The following is a 20,750-nucleotide window of genomic DNA, read 5'->3' on the forward strand; positions in this document are numbered from 1 at the left end:
TTATTAAAAGCCAGTCAATAAAACATTACTCGAGTTACAGTGATCTCAAAGCCTCAATTGTAGAGAGATTCAACAAAACCCTAAAAAATCTTATGTATAAACAATTTACACTTCAAGGTAATTATAAATGGCTTAATATTCTTCCAGAACTTCTACATAAATATAACAACTCGGTCCATTCCACAATCAACATGCAACCCTCTGAAGTAACTTCATCTGATGAGCAAAAATTGATCAGGACTGTTTATTATCCTAGATACCAGCCAACAACAAGAAAGGCCAAATACAGGGTGGGTGATCAAGTAAGAATCAGCAAATATAAGCACTTATTCAAAAGAGGCTTTACAAGAAACTGGAACACTGAATTATTTACAGTGGTTCAAGTTAAACCCGGGACCCTTAACACATATATAATAAAAGACCACCGAGGAGAAATTCTCAAAGGCCGGTTCTATGAAGAAGAACTCAACAAAACTAAACAGCCTGACACATATCTCATAGAAAAAATCATCCGCAGAAAAGGCAACAAGTTATTTGTCAAATGGCTAGGTCATCCGGAAAACAGCTGGATCGATGCAGACAAAGTGATAATATGAGCACCTGGGATGTTATAAAAAGGCTGCCAGAACCTGAACAGCAGATTAAGAGAAATGGCAAGTTGCTGCCAGAAAATATTAGATGTCTTATTGTTGGGCCATCAGATTGTGGTAAAACTACACTAATGGTTGATAATTTTTTATTGGCACCCAACTGGTTAGACTGGAAAAACAGGCACTTGTATGTCTTCTCTAAGAGCTTGGAACAATTAAAATATCAGCAGTTGATGAAGCTATATGGTGGATTGGATATTGCCACTTTTGAACCAGATGTTAAGCCACTTCATGAATGTCTCGATAATTCTGTTGTTGTGTTTGATGACATTATACTGGATAATCAAAACAAGGTTAGAAATTTCTTTACACAGGGCCGACACAAAAACATTGACTGCTTCTACCTTGCACAGACTTTTTCAAAAATACCCAAGCAGCTCATCCGAGACAACAGCAATTTTATATGTGTGTTTCATCAAGATCATACCAACCTCAAACACATACATGATGAATATGTAGGTGGGGACTTGAGCTACAATGATTTTTCCAAGTTTTACAGTAGGTGCTGGAACCAGGACAGTTATGGGTTTGTCACAATTGATATGACAAGAAAACCCAATAGTGGCAAATACAGAAATAAAATCAAAAATTTTCTAGACATTGAAACATATATAAATAACCATGAAAAGGCCAATCATTGATGATCTTAAATTAAGAGATTATCTTGTAAAAAGATTTAAGGGATGGAAATCACAGAACCGAGGAATTTATGAACAACACAAACAAACAGAAGAGCCTATAATTGATGCTATTAGTGAATTAGGTAAAAATATCAAAACTGTTACAGAGCAAAATCAAAATTTGATCACAGAGCTTGTACCTGTAGCTGCAAGGAACATATTAGATTATCCAATCACCCCACTTTCCAGTATTCATACACCTAGTCCTGTTGCTCCTCGAAGAATTGAAGCTACTCAGGATCCTATTGAATTGGGTCTTCTTGCTCAAAAATATTTAAGCACACCTAAAGAGAACAAAGATGAGGTTTTTGGCTTATATGCTGACACAGAGCGTGATGGTAGCATCATACATAGAATTGGCAATTTCAGAGTAACATTTATGGGAGATGATATAATTGTATATTCAGAATCTCATCTTGGACAAAGAGGTGGTTTTGTTAAATATCCCGGCACACCTGGATTGTGGGAACTGATGACTAGGAAAAGGCCTGGCAGCTATACAGATCAAGATTATGAGCACTACAAAGAAATATTAATAAAATCAGATGCTCTATACCAGAACAATGATCCCACACAAAAAAGAGTCAAGTCTAGCAGTGGAGCAAAATACAATAATTTAATCAAGCCCATATGGTCACAAATTAAGACTGGCAGTGGAATCAAACAATACAACACCCTGCCTAAAGAATTTGTCTGGGTTGATGATGTCAGGAAACTTGTAGATAGGTTTTTGGTGATAGCTGGGGAGGAAAATGCTGGCAACCACAATTTTTACAATGAAAAGGTTGGAATTATGGACATGATAAGCACCAAATTGTCTAATTTTATAGTGAATGACACTAAGGGGATTGGATATCTTATAAAAATTATTAATACTCTACCACCTAAATTTTGGAATATTTCTGAGGGTCGGGGGCTGGTTAATGACATTATAAACAAGCTGCCATTTGAACTACACATTCCAGGCTATCAGTATTGTGGTCCAGGCACAAAATTGGACCATAGATTAAACAGAGGGGATCCTGGTGTTAATCCCCTAGATGCTGCTTGTAGAGACCATGACATATCATACAACACACATTCTGATCTAGACAAGAGACATGTTGCAGACAAAAAATTAGAAGAGGCTGGATTTGGTAGATTTGTAAGCAAAGATGCTTCTTTAAGTGAAAAAATAGCAGCACCATAGCTATGAACACCAAACAAAAACTGGGGTGGGGGCTGTGAATATGTATATAATAAACCTAAAATGAAGGCCAAGGGTGTTATGTATCAAATACCTTATGCAGGTCTTAAATCTCTTAAAACTATTGATAGTCTTTTAACCAAAAAGCAGCGCAAGAAAACAAATTCTTGTATTGCCAAGGGCCATGGTATCAAATTGTTGCTTAGTACCCTCCAATTAAAAAAATTACAACAATCTAGAAAAAAATCACATGTGGGGGGTTTCATATTTACTATCCCGGCCATCTTAGCAGCACTCGGGGCTGTTGGGAGCTTGGCTGGGGGATCAGCTGCCATAGCAAAAACAGTAATAGATGCCAAGAAGAATAGGGCAGAATTAGATGAATTGAAGCGCCATAACCTGGCCATGGAGAAACAAGGCAAAGGTGTTAAGAGAGCCATGAATAAGTTTAAAAAAAACAAGAGCCGCTTACAAACCAAGATATTGAAGCTTTAATCAAGCCACTGGGCATCAAAAATTTTAGAGGTGTGTACATGTCTGATTCTTTGCCAGAACAACCACTCAACAAAGAGTGTGGCATTGTTAATTTGGATAAGTACAAAAATCAGGGCACTCACTGGATTTGTTATCTTAAATATTTAAACAATGAGGCATTTGTGTTTGATTCATTTGGAGGTGTTCCACCTGAAAATTTAATAAAATATCTAAAAATCAGCTAATCTTTATTACAATAATGCCCGTGTTCAAAATTTCAAAGATGTTAATTGTGGACATTTGTGTTTATCTGTTCTCAGATATATGTCTCAAATAAATAAACCATCAATTGAAAATTTTCAAAAGGCCTTGTGGTATTTAAAACATCATGGGGGTATTCCATCTCACCAGCCAAAATTCAATATTGAAACTCAAATTGCATGATGACATAGTGTATCCCAAAACAATAGCTCTCAGAGCATTTTATGGCATGTACTTGATACCTAATATTACTCACCACAACAACACAATTGCAGTAGGGGATCAAAAAATTGTCATCACTCCAGGGCAATATAATCTGTCCACTCTAAATGCTCAATTACCCAGAGGTATAGTATTAACTCAAAATTGTGTCACTCACAGAGTAGAGATTGTATCTGCAACAGAGACAGTGGATCTGGGTACTATAGGAGAGCTGTTAGGCTTTGAGAACAACACAAAACTTGAACCAGCCATCAAACACACTGCTATTAATATACCTAAATTCTTAGCCATAGAAACTCTGAATATTCACTGTAATGTGGCTGAGGGTATGATCACCAAATCAAATGGCATAGGCACTCACAAACAAACTGGCATCATTGCAACATTCAAACCTAATTCTGAATTTATGGAGCCAATCATCTACACTCCATCCCCAACATTATATTTTCCTGTGTGCCATAATAGAATAGATAATATTGAATTGATGGTCACTAATGAAAAAGAAGAATTAGTTGATTTTGCTGGAGCCACAACAACTGCAATCATAGAGATTAATATTTAAATAAAAATGCATACCAAAAAAAATGGAAAATATTGAGAGTTATGAGCTACAATCATTCCCCCCAAACAGGAGGACATTTGCAAATTTAAATCAACCCAACACAGAAATTGAGGTTGATCTTGATGTAGGGGATGGCTTTATACACCCCCACAGAGCAGATCTATACATCAAATTTGATGTTGTAAAGCTCGATGGAACAGATTATCCGGCAAATTCAAATACATATAAGATTGGTGGACAATTTTGTGCCGCATCTGTTCTCTGAAATTGAGATCAGAAAGCATGGTGTTGTTATAAACAGAATAGATTATCCCGCCATTACCTCCACAGCTTTGGCCACACTAAAATTATCCAAAAACGAGGCTTCTTACTACAAAATAGGTGGATTTGAGGCTGGTGATAAAATTATATCTAAAAGCCACACAGTGCTGTTCCCTATGCGCCTGTTGCCAGGATTCTTCTCAGATTACAAAGATATTATGTGGAAGGGTGGTTTAAGAATCACATTTAGAAGAGCTGCCAATGATAATAATGCTTTGATGAGGTACAGTACATTAAACTCTACAGGGGAAGCTCTGCCCAATACCCTACCTGATGAAGGCAAATGCATTATTCAGACTATGGAGCTAAGAATCCCTGTTGTTGAATATGAGGCCAGTTATGCTCTTAAATACAAAGCTGATATAATAAAAAATCCACAGATTCCTTCACAATTTTATACATATCAATGTGTACAGAAGCCTGCCGCTGGTACTTATTATGAGTTTGATGCTACAAATTCATTCTCCAGTATACAATATGACATGCCGGATTTTGTGGTGGTTCTGTTTCAGACTGGAAGACACAATAATCAGGAAAAAAATTCAAGTAGATTTGATAACTGCAACATCAAGAACATATATCTTAAAAATGGCAGAAATGAGGTATTTCCTAGAGAAAATTATAATTTAGACATGTCCAAGGATGATTTCCTCAAATTATATGAAGCATTTACAGCATACAAAAGGGTCACTACTGGCAATACTGACATGTATTACACACCAGATGAATTCAAAGCACAGAGACCCATGTTTGTCATCAACACTTCAAAAAGGAAACAAGTTGTGGTTAATGACAGGACAAACATTAAAATTATCTGTGAATTCCACGAAACACTCCCCGATGACACCATATGTAGTGTTATTCTCATAGGGGAAAAATCATATGTTTATGATGTAAGAAATGAGAGAGTCACAGAACAATTCTAGAAGAATTACATTGTTTTAATATTAGATAAACAAATTGAACCTGGTATCCAATTGAACTTAAACCAGAAGTAAATATGGGTGTGGGTGTGGGTGTGGGCAAAAAAAAATATCAAGAGGGGCATATTTTTAACAAGTTTATGGACAACAATCTCACAGAAGTGCCTTTTATAAGTGTAGGCAAATCAATCTGAGGGGGCTCATCATTTGTACACTAGGATTCAAAATTCTTAGAATTAAGAGCATATTACACTTGAAGAATTGGGGAATAAGGGCATCTTTGCATAATTTTAAGTGTGGGCAAATCGGGCTGTTTAATTATATGAGCTCATCATTTGTACACTTGTAAGTGGTGCTGGTTGTATTGTATTTTATACTACTTGTATCTCCAACTAGTTTTTCTACATAAGGCATAAGTCTGCCTAGCATACAGCGAGAGAATATTTTATAATCAGTACATAAGAGGGTAATGGGTCTATATTGACCAACTTCAGTGGGTTTCACACATTTTGGTATTAAAACTATAATCCCAGTATTCGAGGATTTTCCCATTGTATACCTTCGGAACACTGCATTTATCCATTCAGTTAGTGTTTTTCCCATCAACGTCCAAAATGTTTGGTAGAGTTTGTTTGGTATCCCATCCAGACCAGGTGCAGAAAACGGCTTCCCTGACTTAACCGCACGGAATACTTCTTCGCTTGTGTAGTCGTTATTTAATTGCTCACGTTCCTCATCGTCAAGGACCTCGGACAAGGATTCCAATTTATTCGTCAAATCTACATTATGTGTTATTGGTTGGGAAAATTGATTCTCAAAATAGTTGTAAAATCTGTTACGTATTTCCGGGGCTGTTGTTATTTTAATTTCAGAATTGTCGTTTATTTCGCTAATAAATTGTCTTTTCGCATTGTGTCTTTCTTGCAGCACATGGCTTATAGATGCAACCTCTTCTTTATCAAAGTGGGGGAGTCTGCTGCGAATTTTTACACCTTGTCGTCTTTCAGCTGTCATCCTCAGCAGTACAGCTTGTACACGTTTTACCTCTGTTTGCACTTGTTTCCCTTCAGTGGCTTCATGAATAAGTTCACGCAGCACACGGTAATAAAAATTATATTTATTATTCCAGTCACTAGAACGTTCCTTACAATAACTAAGACAAAACCGTTTTATGCCCGGTTTAAGAATTTCATCCCACCAGCGAATTATATCACTTTGTCTGGTACGGTGTGCTTCCCATACATTCCATTGGTCCTGAAAGGCTTGTTGGAAATTTGCATCTGTAAGGATAGAAGCATTTAATTTCCAGTAGCCATACCCTCTCGGTACTATTGGTATATCCACATTTATCGCCATGATTACGGCACTATGGTCTGAAAAACAGGTGGGTGTTATACTAAGTGACTTGATTTGTTGGCGTAAATGTGGTGTTACATAAAATCGATCTAAAAGGGAAGCACAATTATTACGAATGTACGTGTACCCTTTCTGTCCAAAATATTTGTCATTCCATACATCTGTAAAATTAAACCCATTTACTAATTTTTGCAAAGTATTGGAGGTATTAAAGCCAGGTCTTTGGTCCTGCGGATGCAGGACACAATTGAAATCGCCCGCGCAAATTATATGTTCTCTTGTACCCTGCATTTCAGTAGCGACATCCGTCGCAAAAAACGCATCCCTCTGTTTCCTAAATTGTGTCCCTGAAGGTGCATATAAATTATATACCCAAACATTAGCTATTTTTGCTGAGATAATTCTACCATTGGGATGGCACATCACATTTGTAATCGGTACGGTGTTACGTACTAACAGGGCTGTTCCTGTCGCTTGAAAGGTCGCATTATTATAGACTAATATGTTTGGGGGAAGGTTAAATGCTGTTATTCCACATTCTTGAAGAAGTGCTATATCTAAAGATGATTGTAGGAAAATATCTCCTAGCGCCTCCTGTTTAGTGAAAGATCGCATTTTGTTAATATTGATCGTAGCTAAACGGAGAGTAGTCATCATATATACAATTAACAGAAATTTAAGAACTAGGATTACCCAACACTGTGAATTATACATTTTGCCCAGAGGACACTAACATTCGTACACTGTTTTTCCACTCACTTCCATGCACACGAAACGTACAACTTGCATATGTGCACGGTACCTCGTGTAAACACGTGACCAAGCATCATATACCTTTACTCATTTTACACATGCTATTTCTGACTTTCATTTTTTACTTTCACCCACACATTCACTAGACACGCTAGGGGAAACACTGAATTTGGATCCGATCACAGGTTGTAAATCAACACTCGGGGCCAAATTTGTCACACTTTGGGATCTGGTTATACGCACTGGGGAGGGGCCTATTGCCTGCTGCTTCACGTTCTTCTTGTGGTGGGGGTCAGGTGCCACATTTTGTTGTACTTTTTTCTTCTTCAACTGCTTCTGTTCCTGGAGTCTCTTCACATTTGATTTTCTTTTGGCATTGTCCTTAGTTCCTGTTGTGGTTTCACCAAGCTGAACCTTGTTTTGTTGATCTTCCAGTGTATGGGATCCTCCTGCTTCGTACATGTCAGTCTCCATTTGAAGATTACTCGTAGTGTCAGACTCGCGCATAGCTTGATCAGTTGTTGCCAGACTGTCAGTCACCAACACGTTATCCCGTACGTCACTGTGGAGGTTGTCTAAAGATGCCACCTCTTCCGCCCACGATGTGCTGTGGATAGACGCAGGTAGAGGTGTTTCCTTCGTAGGGTCCATTTTGTGTTCTAAAACATCAGCTGTTTTCGGCTCTATTTGCAAATTTTTATCGCGTTCATTGTTCACACTTTTTTCGTGCAACTGCATTGGAATTGGCAACACTGTAAATTGTGTGTCAGCCTTTATATCCGTCTCGTGCGCTGAACGTTGGCTAGGTGGTCCATGTACCTTTGCTGCATATGACTGCTTAGGCTGGATATCTACAGGAGTAGCACATGCTCCAGTATTATCTTGCATCACTCGCTCACCCATAGCACCACGTCGGTGTGGACAAAACCGTGCTGTGTGTTGAGTGTCTTCACATATTTTACAGGTAGGTTTCTGTCCATAATATGTTACCCAATATTGCATGCCCTGTATTGATACATAGGACGGGATTGGCTTATTCAGAACCATTCTCACCACCTTAATGCCTGTACGAGTTTTATAAATATGCTCATCCGAATATCGCTCGTCCACCGGAGGGGTCTTAATTTCACCATACTGCGCAAGCACTGTACGGATATGACTATCGGTTATTTCCATTGGTATAACATGTAGTCTCACTAGTGTAGTTGTCCTATCAGCCCAATCTAATCTAATTTCATGTTCATCATCCTCATCACAATACACTAACTTCCCTTCAAATTTATTCATTAACTGTTCGCCTAATAGACGCGTCACTAGCTTAATATATACGCACTTACGGTATTGGTCCAGTTCAATACTTAATACCTGGTCTTCAGTCAAGGCAAGAGTATCCCGTATCCAACGATGAAGCATCAGCGATGATGGGCACTTCTTCACACTTGAAAACCATAACTTTAGCGTATTTACACGACGGATTTCCATTTTCCTTCAATTTAACAACTTTACGTGACTTGAAAATTTACGCGTTTCGCGTCGTCTAGCACGCCAGAGTCCCGATGACTCACCGGTTCACGAGCAGAGGCACGGCGATGTTGCTCGCAAGGGCACTTCCGCGGAACTCCTCTCGTGGGCCTGATTAATAAACTCCCTTGTCGGAAAGTTATTGTACATAACGCAGTGGACTATATGGCGTCACATTCAGTTCAAACAAACCCTTCACGTGTTGCTCCGGCATCTGATCCAGGAACCACAGCCAATAGGAGCCGTCGGTGAAGTAACGTGAGGCTGCTGTGTTTCCAACAGATATTACAATAGGGAAGGGCAGTGCTGCTACAACCAAGTGAAGGAACGCGCGCCAGAGAATGGAGAACGTGACTGCAGCGTTTGCGTTTCGCCCATTTCTACCTTGTACCTTAGATTCTCGAGACAGCCAGCACCTGGATTAGTCTTTCATGCTCACAAGTGGATAATTGTTTATCGTCAGGTCCGTAATTGATCCAAGTTGCGTATTGTTTCATTTCAATACGGAACTTGGACCCCATTTAAACTGATTCTGAAAAAAGTTTCCTGGAGCGTATTTAAATTGATCCTGGAATAAAGGTTCCCGGACCGTATTTAAATTGATCGGGAAAAAAGGTTCCTGGACCGAATTGAAATACTTTACAGATAAAAATATTCTTTACGATCCAGAATCCATTTACGCTTGCTGATTTTCTCTCCTGGACCGGAATTGAATTTATTTAAAATTCCTGTACCTTTAACAACCCTGGTTAAGACTTAATGACGTATGATGCGAATATATGTTAGGTCGTTGTGGAAATGTTGGGTAGGTTGGGATGCTATTTGACACGCATGGACGATATAAGCCCGCTCTGGTTTCCATCTGTTGCACATTCACAATGATTCACATTATTATTATTATTATTATTATTATTATATTTGAACATTACACTAAAGATTGTGTTATATTCCAGCCACCTCGGAAGGTTTCAGGTTCGAGTCTTGGACTCGTCATAGGTAGTCTTTGTTAGTGGCCCTTCACAACTTCCATCCACGGCCGGCCCTAGGGAGAGCCAATTCGGGCACTCGCCCGAGGCCTCGCGTTTCAAGGGGTCCCGAGTCAGATAAAAGTAATTGTTCCTATACGGTTTATTAGAGTTCAAAGGACGCTAGTGCTTCCAAATAAGCAAATAATTTGATTTTTCCTGAGTTTATTTTGAGATACTTAAAAATATGAAAAAATATTGAAATCATGTACTAAACGAAAGTACTACATAACAATGGTGGCCGCGGTGGCTCAGTGGCGGCCTCTGTGGCGAAGTGGTTAGCACATCGCGCTACGACGCCAGGGGTCCCGGGTTCGATTCCCGGCTCGGCCATGGATGTTTGTGATTGTCTGTCCTGAAAAGTCCTGAAATTGAAATATGAATGTAATGATATGAGTGAATGAAGTGTGATGGGGGAAGCTTCCGCATAGGGGCTTCCCTTTTTTTTTTTTTTAAAGGCCCGGTCGGTTCAAATCCGGGAACTTTTCTAACGATAGAAGCGGCCCCGGCGTCGAATAACATGGGTACCTGGGGGAAACCCTGGGGGGTAAAGGCGGTCAGGGGCGTGATGCTGATCACATCACCCCCACTCACGACCGGATCAAGAAAGTGTGGGGCGTTACCCCCACACCCCCTATACGCCTTCATGGCGTAGTGCTAAGCACAGGGGAACACTTTTTTTTTACTTTACCTTTACTACATAAAAATTATGTTCAAATATTTCAATCAAATATAGTTCACTTGCACTATTCATTTAATTGCAGAATGAAATCATGAAGTGAAAATATAATTTGATATCAAGTAATGTAAATTCAGTACAGCGTCTAAAATTCAATAAAAAGTAAACAAAAGTGATTTATGATAGAAGATGCTATTGGATATGATTAGAAATTCCAACTTTAATAGGTAAAATAATAGATTGATATTTAACACGCCCAGTTTTGTAATTAAAGATAATGAACGTCGTGCCAGTGGCACATCGGAAATGAAAAGAAGCAATAGTTTAAACACTTTTATTACCCTCCCTTAATTCTTCGTTTTATCCTTCAACATGTTCTGCTAAGGTAAAAATCAGGGTTGTAAATAAATTCAATTCCGGTCCAGGAGAGAAAATCTGTATAGTACAAATATTGAAATTGTTTTGAAATACAAATATATTTATTTCAATTCGGTCCAGGAACCTTTTTCGGGATCAATTTAAATACGTTCCAGGAACCTTTTTTTTCCGTAATGAATTTATATACGATCCGGGAACCTTCTTTCAGTATCAGTTTAAATAGGGTCCAAGTTCCGCATTCAAATGAAACAATACGCAAGTTGGACCGAATTTAAATTGTGTGAGAATAAAGGTTCCGGTTGTATAGCACACCTGTTCTTCAGACTAATTAACAAAAATCTGCATATCTAAAATAATTTCGATGTATGCCCCAGGCCCCGCACCTGCTTAGGCCCGGCCCTGCTTCCATCTAATGATTGTACATCCTCATCGTCACGATTAGGCAGAAGCGTAAGAGAAGCAATGTTAAATAAGTTAAGTTCAAATTATTCTGTTCCATCACATCATTCAATTTACAATTTCTTTCAGAAAGACCATGGAAAGTCAGGTTTGAAGAAGAAGATGATGTTGTAGTTTTAACAGGACAAAATTTCAAGTATGCGGGCCAAAAATATCCACGACTGCTAGTAAATTTTTACACTACTCAGTAAGTTATTTTTATTTGCAAATGCATATACGAATAAAATGTTTGTCATTAAAGGTTAGACTTTTTAGCTGTGGTTTGAGTGTGATCACAATATGTGACAATTACTTGTACTCTCATGTTAACAATGAGTTTATTTACTTATTTGCCATCAAAAAATGAAACGTTTCTCCAATTACAATGGTAGAAATGCAGTATAAAAAAGGTACATATATAGGTATCATATGATAGACATCATAAAGTTATACCACAGATACTGTGGTTGTACACACATACACACACACGAATATATATATATATATATATATATATATATATATATATATATATATATATATATACTGAGGTGCAAAAAAAAACGCAACACCTCAAACATATTGATAAATATGATGATATGTCAATTTTAACCGTTACTTTCTTACCACTATATAGGTTTTTAAAAACTTTAATTGACAACAATGTATACAAAGACAATTCAGCAGCAGAATAAGCTCAACAATGGCCAAGAATGGTAACAAAGTGTATACGCAACCAAAATGACATACACGTTAAGCTGCATTATTGTGCAAAAAAATTTGTTTGTTTCAACAACAAAAGCAAATAAGCCATTTTTGGCACTCACTGATTCTGTCTTCTTACTTTGCATGTGAAATCCATCACTTGAAGGAGGTAAGATGTCATTAAGTACGGAGGACGCTGTCAAAGCAGTTGCATTGTTAGAGGATGGGCGCAGTTTGCGTTATGTTGCTCAAGTGTTGCGTACCACACCGCCCACAATTTCGCGTACCACCATCCAGACATACAGAGAGCTTGGTACATATTCTAGACGGCCGGGTTCTGGACGGCGGCCGTCAACATCTGCAAGAGATGACCAGTTTTTGCGCCTTAAGGTTCTCCCTAATCGCCACATGACTGCAGTTGAAGTCAGAAATCAGCTTGAACAAGTGAGAGGTGTGAATGTCAGCAAGTGGACTGTGGGAAGAAGGTTGCATGATGCGAAGCTCTTATCCAGGAGACCTGCTACTGACCCAGAACTGACAAGAAAACATCGAAAGGATCGCTTGCGTTTTGCAAGACACCATAGTGATTGGAATGACGAGCAGTTGGGAGCAGTTCTCTTCTCTGATGAGTCTCGATTTAGCCTTAGATCTACAGATGGAAGAGAAAAGGTTTGGAGAAGGACATGTGAAAGGCATTTACCGTGCACATTTTCGTCAAGGACAGCATTCAACGGTGGCTCTGTGATGGTTTGGGCAGGGATATGCTTGACTGCACGAACAGACCTGGTTTTTGTGGATGGTGGATCACTCACGGCACACCGCTACATTGAAGAAATCCTTGGAGATCATGTTATTCCCATTGCTCACTACATTGGTGAGAATTTCATGCTCATGCATGACAATGCACGTCCTCATGTAAATGTGTCAATTGTTACCTGAATGATGTTGGAATTGAAGTTATGCATTGACCAACACGTAGTCCAGATCTCAACCCTATCGAGCACGTTTGGGATATTTTAGGGAGAAATGTTCGCCATCGTGCCCCAGAGACCCTGCAAGAGCTGCGAGAAGTCCTCATACAGGAATCGGAGCGAATCAACCAGCAGGACATCGCTACCATCATAAGGAGCATGCCTCACAGGATGAATGCTGAAATTGATGTCAGAGGGAACAACACACGTTATTGAATATGATCGGAATAGTAAAAAAAAATCTCGTGAAGTGCTACAGGGAGTCAGAAGAATATGCCTGAGATCAAAGTGGAAGAAAAATTTCACAAAATCATGGGAAATGTTCAGTGTGCACAATGACTGTACAGTGGTGGAAAAAAGTTCTTCCCCATAAGACTTTAATGGCAGTAAATAATGCCGGAAAGGTAGGCAACACACATTGCACCTTTAGGTGATCGGGTGATTCAGTCTGTCTCAAGGAGCAACTCGTCTTTCATGCAATAGCCAACAGACACAGAAAATGTAGAAAAGTCACGTGACTTGTCAGGTGGAATGTTGTTCGTCATAAAATCGCCTTTTCTCAAGCCAGGTCGCAGAACCGACAAGAGTTATAGCCTATGTCCGAAAATCATTCCCCTAAAACCGTCGAACGAAACGCTAAAATAATTCTTGCCTTAATTTTATAAGGCTACTATACTATATGTGCCGCAGTAGCTCGGTCGTTAGGGAGTTTGATTACCATGCGAGAGATCTGAGTTCGATCCCCGACTGGGGAGAATTGGAATTTTGTCCACCTGTTCAAGTGGCTCCGGCGCCCACCCAGCGTCGTATAAAATGGGTACCTGTAGGAAGCTTGGGGGGGGAGGAGGTAAAGGCGGCCAGGGGCGTGGTGCTGATCACATTATTACCACCTTCGGCCGTAACAAGAAAGTGTGGGACTCTAACTCCGCACCCCCTACACGCCTTCATGGCTTGGTTCAAAGCACAAGGTAGCACTTTGCTTTTTCATTTACTATACGTCCCGATTTTATCGGAACAGAACTTTCTAATTTCTACGTGGACATTCTTCCAAGTTCCGTAGGGATGTGAATAGGCTCCAGTTTTTCTTGACGCAATTCATCCATGTTATATTTCATTATAAAAACCACGGCCGATATCCTGTGTGTGTGTGTGTGTGTGTGTGTGTGTGGAGGGGGGGCGCTAAAATTCAAACATGTGAGGTGATACTTTTCTCACTACTCCATTCTCAGATTCTTCGTATCAGAAATAAATCTTAATTCCACACACTGAAAATGTATCACTTCCTACATCTTAGCACGCAAATATCTAGCAGCAGGTAGGCAAACTGTAGGTGCATTCGCGATTAGTCTTACTGTGCATAAAGTGGACTTAAACACCATATCAACCAACCAACACAATCCCGTTATTGTCCAGATTATTGAAATAAGAAGCTTCGTCGTGAATAACATAAGCAGGAAGACAATGTGAAATTACCGAACAGAAACAGAACCTAAAACCTAGAACGGCTAGATTGGATTAAATCGACGATACAGCACGCGTTCTGAAATGAATAAGAATACGAAAGTTGAAGGACCTTTATATACACACACACTTTTCCTCCCCTTAATGGTAAGATATCTTTCTTTCAGAGAAGGCTTAACGTAGGCCTTCAAGGCCACGACGAGAAAGCGTTTTACATGCAATGGCGGAACCGAAACACAGGTCTAGTTTGATATGAAAGCTGTGTTCCTCCTTATTTCGTACGTCATTGATAACAGGAACACGGACCTCGCCTGCTCACCCTAGTTTCGTAGAGCAGACGCCTGTTTGCCACCCTTTGGTTCAGTGACCTTCGCTTGTAGTTAGCAAGAGTGAATGACTCACCAGATACCTGTTGCCTGTGAGCTTATACAAGAATAGATATTTCGTTAGCGTCTGTAAGTATTGTTTCATCTTCAGTTATTATCAGTTAACGTTCGAATTGTTTCCTAATTGTTACGTTATTTATAAATTAGTTCTCGAGAGTGAGCTTTCTATCTATTTGCACGGGGGGGGGGGGGGTATACAGCCTGCATGTATTATTTTTTCCTGAAACAAGAAGAAATTCAAAGTCAAAAAAAAAAGTCGTAGAAGAGTAGTTAACAAAAAAAAGAAGAAAACGAAAATGTAAATGTTTAAATAAATTATTGTATAGATCGAGTGAATAATTTTTTCTCACGGGGCCTCCTCGATGGCGTAGTGATAACGTCGTCACCTTATAATCAAGGGATCCCGGGTTCGATACACGGTGGATGCACGTAGTAGTTCGTATGCCATTTTAAACTGAAGGTCGAGTCCAGATTAGCTTATCTGTGCAGAAAAAATAAAAAAGAAATTGTCACAGTGTAAGAAAATTTAATGTTCAACCACATACAAAAGGGAATAATTTATTCCATGTTGGAGTTCACATTTATAGCCAACACAATTATGGATCGCAACGTATTTTCTAAGATCCATTTTAATTATACGTGCATGATAAAATAACAGAAGTTGAGGAAAGAGAAAGTCAAGTGAAACACAGATGTCTTCTCCAGAATTTCAAATCTCGTTACGTAAGGTTCTGGGTTGAAGTCCCGGGCAGGCATGACTTTCTTGTTCTTGCCGTTTTATCTGCTTTATTTCATCATAAATCGTCGTTATGGTTTACCTACAGGGGAAGAATAATGACAATTGCCAATACAAAGCCAATAACGAACAGAACAACACAGTAGCGTACGCAGGATTTCATCAAGGGGGTGTTATATATAAAACTTGTTCGAAATTCACATTACCATTGTTTTATGATACTTTAATTAAATAATAATTCTCATAATTAAATAATAATACTTATAATTAATTAATTGAATTACTACTAATAATACTACTAATACCACTACTACTATTAAGTAGTAGAGATCTACATAAATATAGTATTTATGAAAGCAATAAAACGAAATTAATTTCTAGTAATTCGATTTTTAACAAATTCTAGAGCATTTTTTCTTTCTTACGAAATAATTGTCTACTCAACGAGATGAGACATTTTAAGTGTGAAGAAAATCCATAAAAACAAGAAAATATATTAAAATAAATTGAAATAATCAAAGTACGGAACTCATCCAAGAAGCTGCGGGGGGTCTGGTCAGTAGGGCATCTGACAACCATGCGGGATATCCGGATTCGATTCCCGGAATTGGTTGGAATTTTTCCGGCTTTGTCGCCGCATAAATATCCCCGATAATTCAAATTTGGATTGTCTCACTGTTGTTACCAACATAACATTTTACAATAGTTAAGCTTATTGTCGTTCGAATTCAGAAATTCAAACGTGCCGCGGGAAGGTGGACTGGTGACTGAGTTATTCTTGTCGGCCTAGCCATTGTCTATACATTAGCCAAGTTCAACGAACCAAGAACTTTCTTTAGTTAATGCTCATTGTTCACACACAAAAATACATGATCATTGAACATTGTTGCAGCCGAGATACAAAACAACTTTTTTGCTCTTTAAAATCATAGTTGCCCTTATATATTATTTTCAAGAATTCGTGTTTATTTTCAAGGCATTCACTCTTAAAGACGCGTGTTTGGAATGCTGTGCTTTTCTCCGTGCCGCATGGGAATAATAATTCAAATTATTATAATATTATTATTAGTAGTAGTAGTAGTACTGCCGCAGGTCCTTGACAGTGATAAATTGGTCATTTTTATTTTTTCCACAGCATTTTTCATAATATTTCAAAAGCTCAAGGGGGGGTTTAAACCCCGTAACCCCCCCTTGCGTACGCCACTGGCACTCAATTAGGCAGATGTCAAGAAAGAAACAAGACTTTACAGTGCCTCCGTCTCTCGGTTTCTCGAATTGAAAATTGGTCTCCCGTTCTCGGTCTCGGCTAGTTAAATATAGAAATCGAAAAAAGTATGTGAAGATACATATATTTCATATATCCCGGTTTTATAGGAGATTTCGTGAGAGATGAAATAAGTACTCTTCGATCATGTTTATTTTTATTAGTTTTGTTACGTAACATCACTTTTCTTCCTAGTCGCGGACGAGTGACCATTACATGAAATTAATGACGAAATACTCAAACACCTGTGACAAGGACGGTACTCAAATCCGGGTACTTTGGTGACGAGATCGAAGGTTGACCACTTAATGAGCTTGCCCACCGAGTCTGCTTAATGTTGCTTGTGTCAGGTAATTCGAAATAACTGTCAATATCCCACATTCATTATCATTTGTTTCATAATTTATCTTATTGATGTTATTAACCTGAAGTCGAAGAAATAGTTGAAAGGCAATAATGGAAGATGAAATGTCTCTGATGTTACTTCGTGTCGAATAATATGACGTGATATTATGATATGAATATATTAATAATATAATATGTCTAGTCATTCCATTGATTGATCCCAATTACGCACACAAAATATGGTATAATGTCCACTCCTAACCAACCTCCGTGGCGGAGTGGTTAGCACAGCGCGCTACGACTGCATGGGTCCCTGGTTCGAATCTCGGCTTTGCCATGGGTGTTCTTGGTGAGTGTCCGTTAGTCAATGTCATCATATCATCACTCATTACTCATCTTCATCGTCGCTATTTGCAAAAAGGGAAAGAATAGCAACACTAAATAACAAAAATTTAACCAGATTGAACATCTTCACCGATTTAATTCTATACCGTACCAAATTCCCAGTTTATTACTGCATCTTGCTTCATTTTACAGCATCTCAATTGTTTTCCGATTCGAAAAAAACTGGAATGTTGATCACTTGATTGTGCATTGTTTCGTTGTTTCGATTGTTTAATTAACGTCGCATTGATTAGTTTTAGACCAATCGTGACAGAGGGAATCGAGAGCACAAAGGAATGGGAAAAGACAAGTTAGAGACCACGCCTCTCTTTAAAGGTAGCATTCCGTGAATACGACTGAAGTGACTGCAGAATATTGTGGATAAAATTTGTTTCGCTTTTTTCTTTTATTTCTGTTTCAGTTATTTTACTTCGCTTTTCTTCTACCACTCGTGTTAAATGTGTCTGTGAGTAAACTCGTGAAATGGACGATGGGACAAAAAAATCTATGCCTCTCCCACGGTTCGAAACTGTGACCACAAAATATTGTCTTATTTTTAAAATTTACGCTAAATATGGTTTCACTCGTGTCTTTCTCAAGGCGTTCCATTACCTCTCCGATGGCGTAGTGGTAACGTCTTCGACATGCAATCAAAGGCTTCCGAATTCAATACCAGATAGAGAAACAATTAGCGTGTGGCAGATCTTGTTAAGAAAACAGTTGGTAAAATGTTCTTCTTGAGGCCACGTAGCACCCAGCTGTTGTTTGTTGTTGCTGGGGCATGAGTCATGTGACTCATGCTATCAATGCTCAATCCTTCCCGAGAACTCAGATCCACCAGACAAACTTAAGCGAATAATTTGTTATTTGGGTTGCATAAACAACAGGCTTTAAGACGTTACGAAATTCTAGGTCCCGTGGCCCAGGTAATTCTTTCTCCGACTGTACAGTTTACTTTACGTTACATTACGTTATTCATGGCGATTTGGTTAAAGAAATTACTCTTTCTGTGTTAGAAATATTGTAGCATGAAGAAAAAACACAATTTTCTGCAAAACTTATAATTACAAGCATGTCATAAAGAGTTTGAATTAAATATATCACCTAGTCTGTAAAATTTTCAAGTGTTGCGTTTTTTTTTGCATCTCAGTGTGTGTGTGTGTGTATATATATATATTATATATATATATATATTATATATATATATATATATATATATATGTGTGTGTGTGTGTGTGTGTGTGTGTGTGTGTGTACACACATACACGGTTGTTATTATTATTAAACACAGAGTTTTGTGCAAAGGTTGTACATGTGATTAAATTACATACAGTCAAATATAAATTAAATACTCTAACATAACATATAACCTATGTGCACAGATAAACGTACTATAGTATTATACTATATACTATTTGTATTTAGTATTTACTATAATACGTTTATCTGTGCTATGTACGTAGGAAATTGTACATACCTATGTGTACACACTTATTATTATTATGGCACAAAAAAACTATACGACGAAATACATAGAAATGTTGATGGTCAATATTCAGAAGATGATAAATATTTAAGAGAACGAACTACTTTCGGGAGGACGCAGGTTCAAATCCCGCAGCTCGTCATCCTTTAATTGAAATGTATACAAAAGTTTTCCCTTGGCCAGTCCGAGATAATACTAGTAGTATATGTTTAACATTGACAAGTTTCTCCCACTTTCTTGTCCCTTCTATTTTTCAAGTACTTCTAGGTCATGGTAATTCTACAAATGAGTTAAAAGTTCAGGAAACTGAACAAAATCTTTAACTCATTAAGAGACTAATTTTAAATTTTACTACGAAGTTTGAAATCGAAAATTAATAACTAAAAGCTAATTTTCCAAATTCTGCATTTAAATTACACAAATTATATAACTATTATAAATATCAATTACTCGTGATACTGTAGAGAGAAAAAGCTCGTAAGAAACATTTAGTTTAGAAAATATTAAAACAAAATGTGTCTAGTGAACTTGAAACACAATATGTGTGTGCGTTTGCAATGGTATGAGTTAGGTTAAGTGTTTTCCCCCTGTGAGGGCCAGGGCCTGCCTACCCACTGCCGGCCTCACGCCTGCATGCCTCAGCAGAGGGATCATTTACCAGTTATGGGGTGACGTGTGGTCAGCGCGACGAACCCCCAGTCGTTGTCGTAGGTTTTTCATGACCGGATTACGCTACTCATTCCTAGCTCCACAATTTGCTGGGTGGTCACCGGTCCCATACACTGGCAGAAATCTTAGGAGATTCGAACCAGCGTGCGTCTCGTAGCCCAAAGCCTGACGCCTTAGACCGCAGGCCACAGAGCGAGACAGTTGAGTGCTTGGGTTCTTAAAAAAGAAAGCTTATCATCATCAATTATTACACATATTTCATACTATAAAATACAATATCATATAAGAAAAGTATGATAGTCATTTGATATTACGTTATATTCTACAATTATCCATATTTCAAACATACATTTTTACAATATAGTATAATTTTCTACAGTTTATATGCAGTAATCCTTGCTTTTTTATAGGTGTTCAAAATGTGAAGATCTTATAACTAATTTCACTGAAGCTGCCAAAGTCTTGAAATCTTATGGTCTTCCTCTTGCAAAAATAAAAATTACCAAACATGTGGAGGAAATAAGTTTAGCAAAACACTATGGCATTCATGATTATCCGACATTGGCACTCTTCATACAAGGAGTTATAATTGAAACTACTAATGCAAGGACAGTTTCTGGTAATAGTCAAATTTTAAGATATGCTATATAAAATGAATAGAAAAGTTTAATTGCGTAATTCCCCTTTTAGTGCCTCTAGATATTCATTTTAAGTTTTCTACGTATAATGAAATCAGTATTCACATAGAAATTTCAATTGTGTATGTTGCTTAGAATCGAAAATCTTTGGAATCCCGTTTGTCATTGAATTTATATCCAGAAATAAAAAAAATGATTATTAAAAACTAGATTTCTTTGTTGAATGAGAGAGTAAACAAATATCGTCTGAGGGAGGCATTGTACAGTTAAATTAGA

At 38.1% G+C, this 20,750-nt stretch overlaps 1 protein-coding gene across 2 annotated transcripts in view; it reads left to right on the top strand.

The window, feature by feature from the left end:
• The window catches only part of LOC145987106 (putative protein disulfide-isomerase A4), a 54,852-nt gene that overhangs the window by 11,414 nt on the left and 22,688 nt on the right, over positions 1-20,750 (top strand). For both annotated transcript variants that reach the window (XM_083121581.1, XM_083121582.1), the window contains exons 2-3: positions 11,520-11,637; positions 20,247-20,455. In XM_083121581.1, the coding sequence (XP_082977707.1) occupies positions 11,520-11,637; positions 20,247-20,455 (327 nt within the window). The remainder of the gene's footprint in view (positions 1-11,519; positions 11,638-20,246; positions 20,456-20,750) is intronic.

The sequence above is a fragment of the Lepisma saccharinum genome, chromosome 4 (assembly GCF_977018435.1).
Source record: "Lepisma saccharinum chromosome 4, izLepSacc3.1, whole genome shotgun sequence".
Lineage (NCBI taxonomy): Eukaryota > Metazoa > Arthropoda > Insecta > Zygentoma > Lepismatidae > Lepisma > Lepisma saccharinum.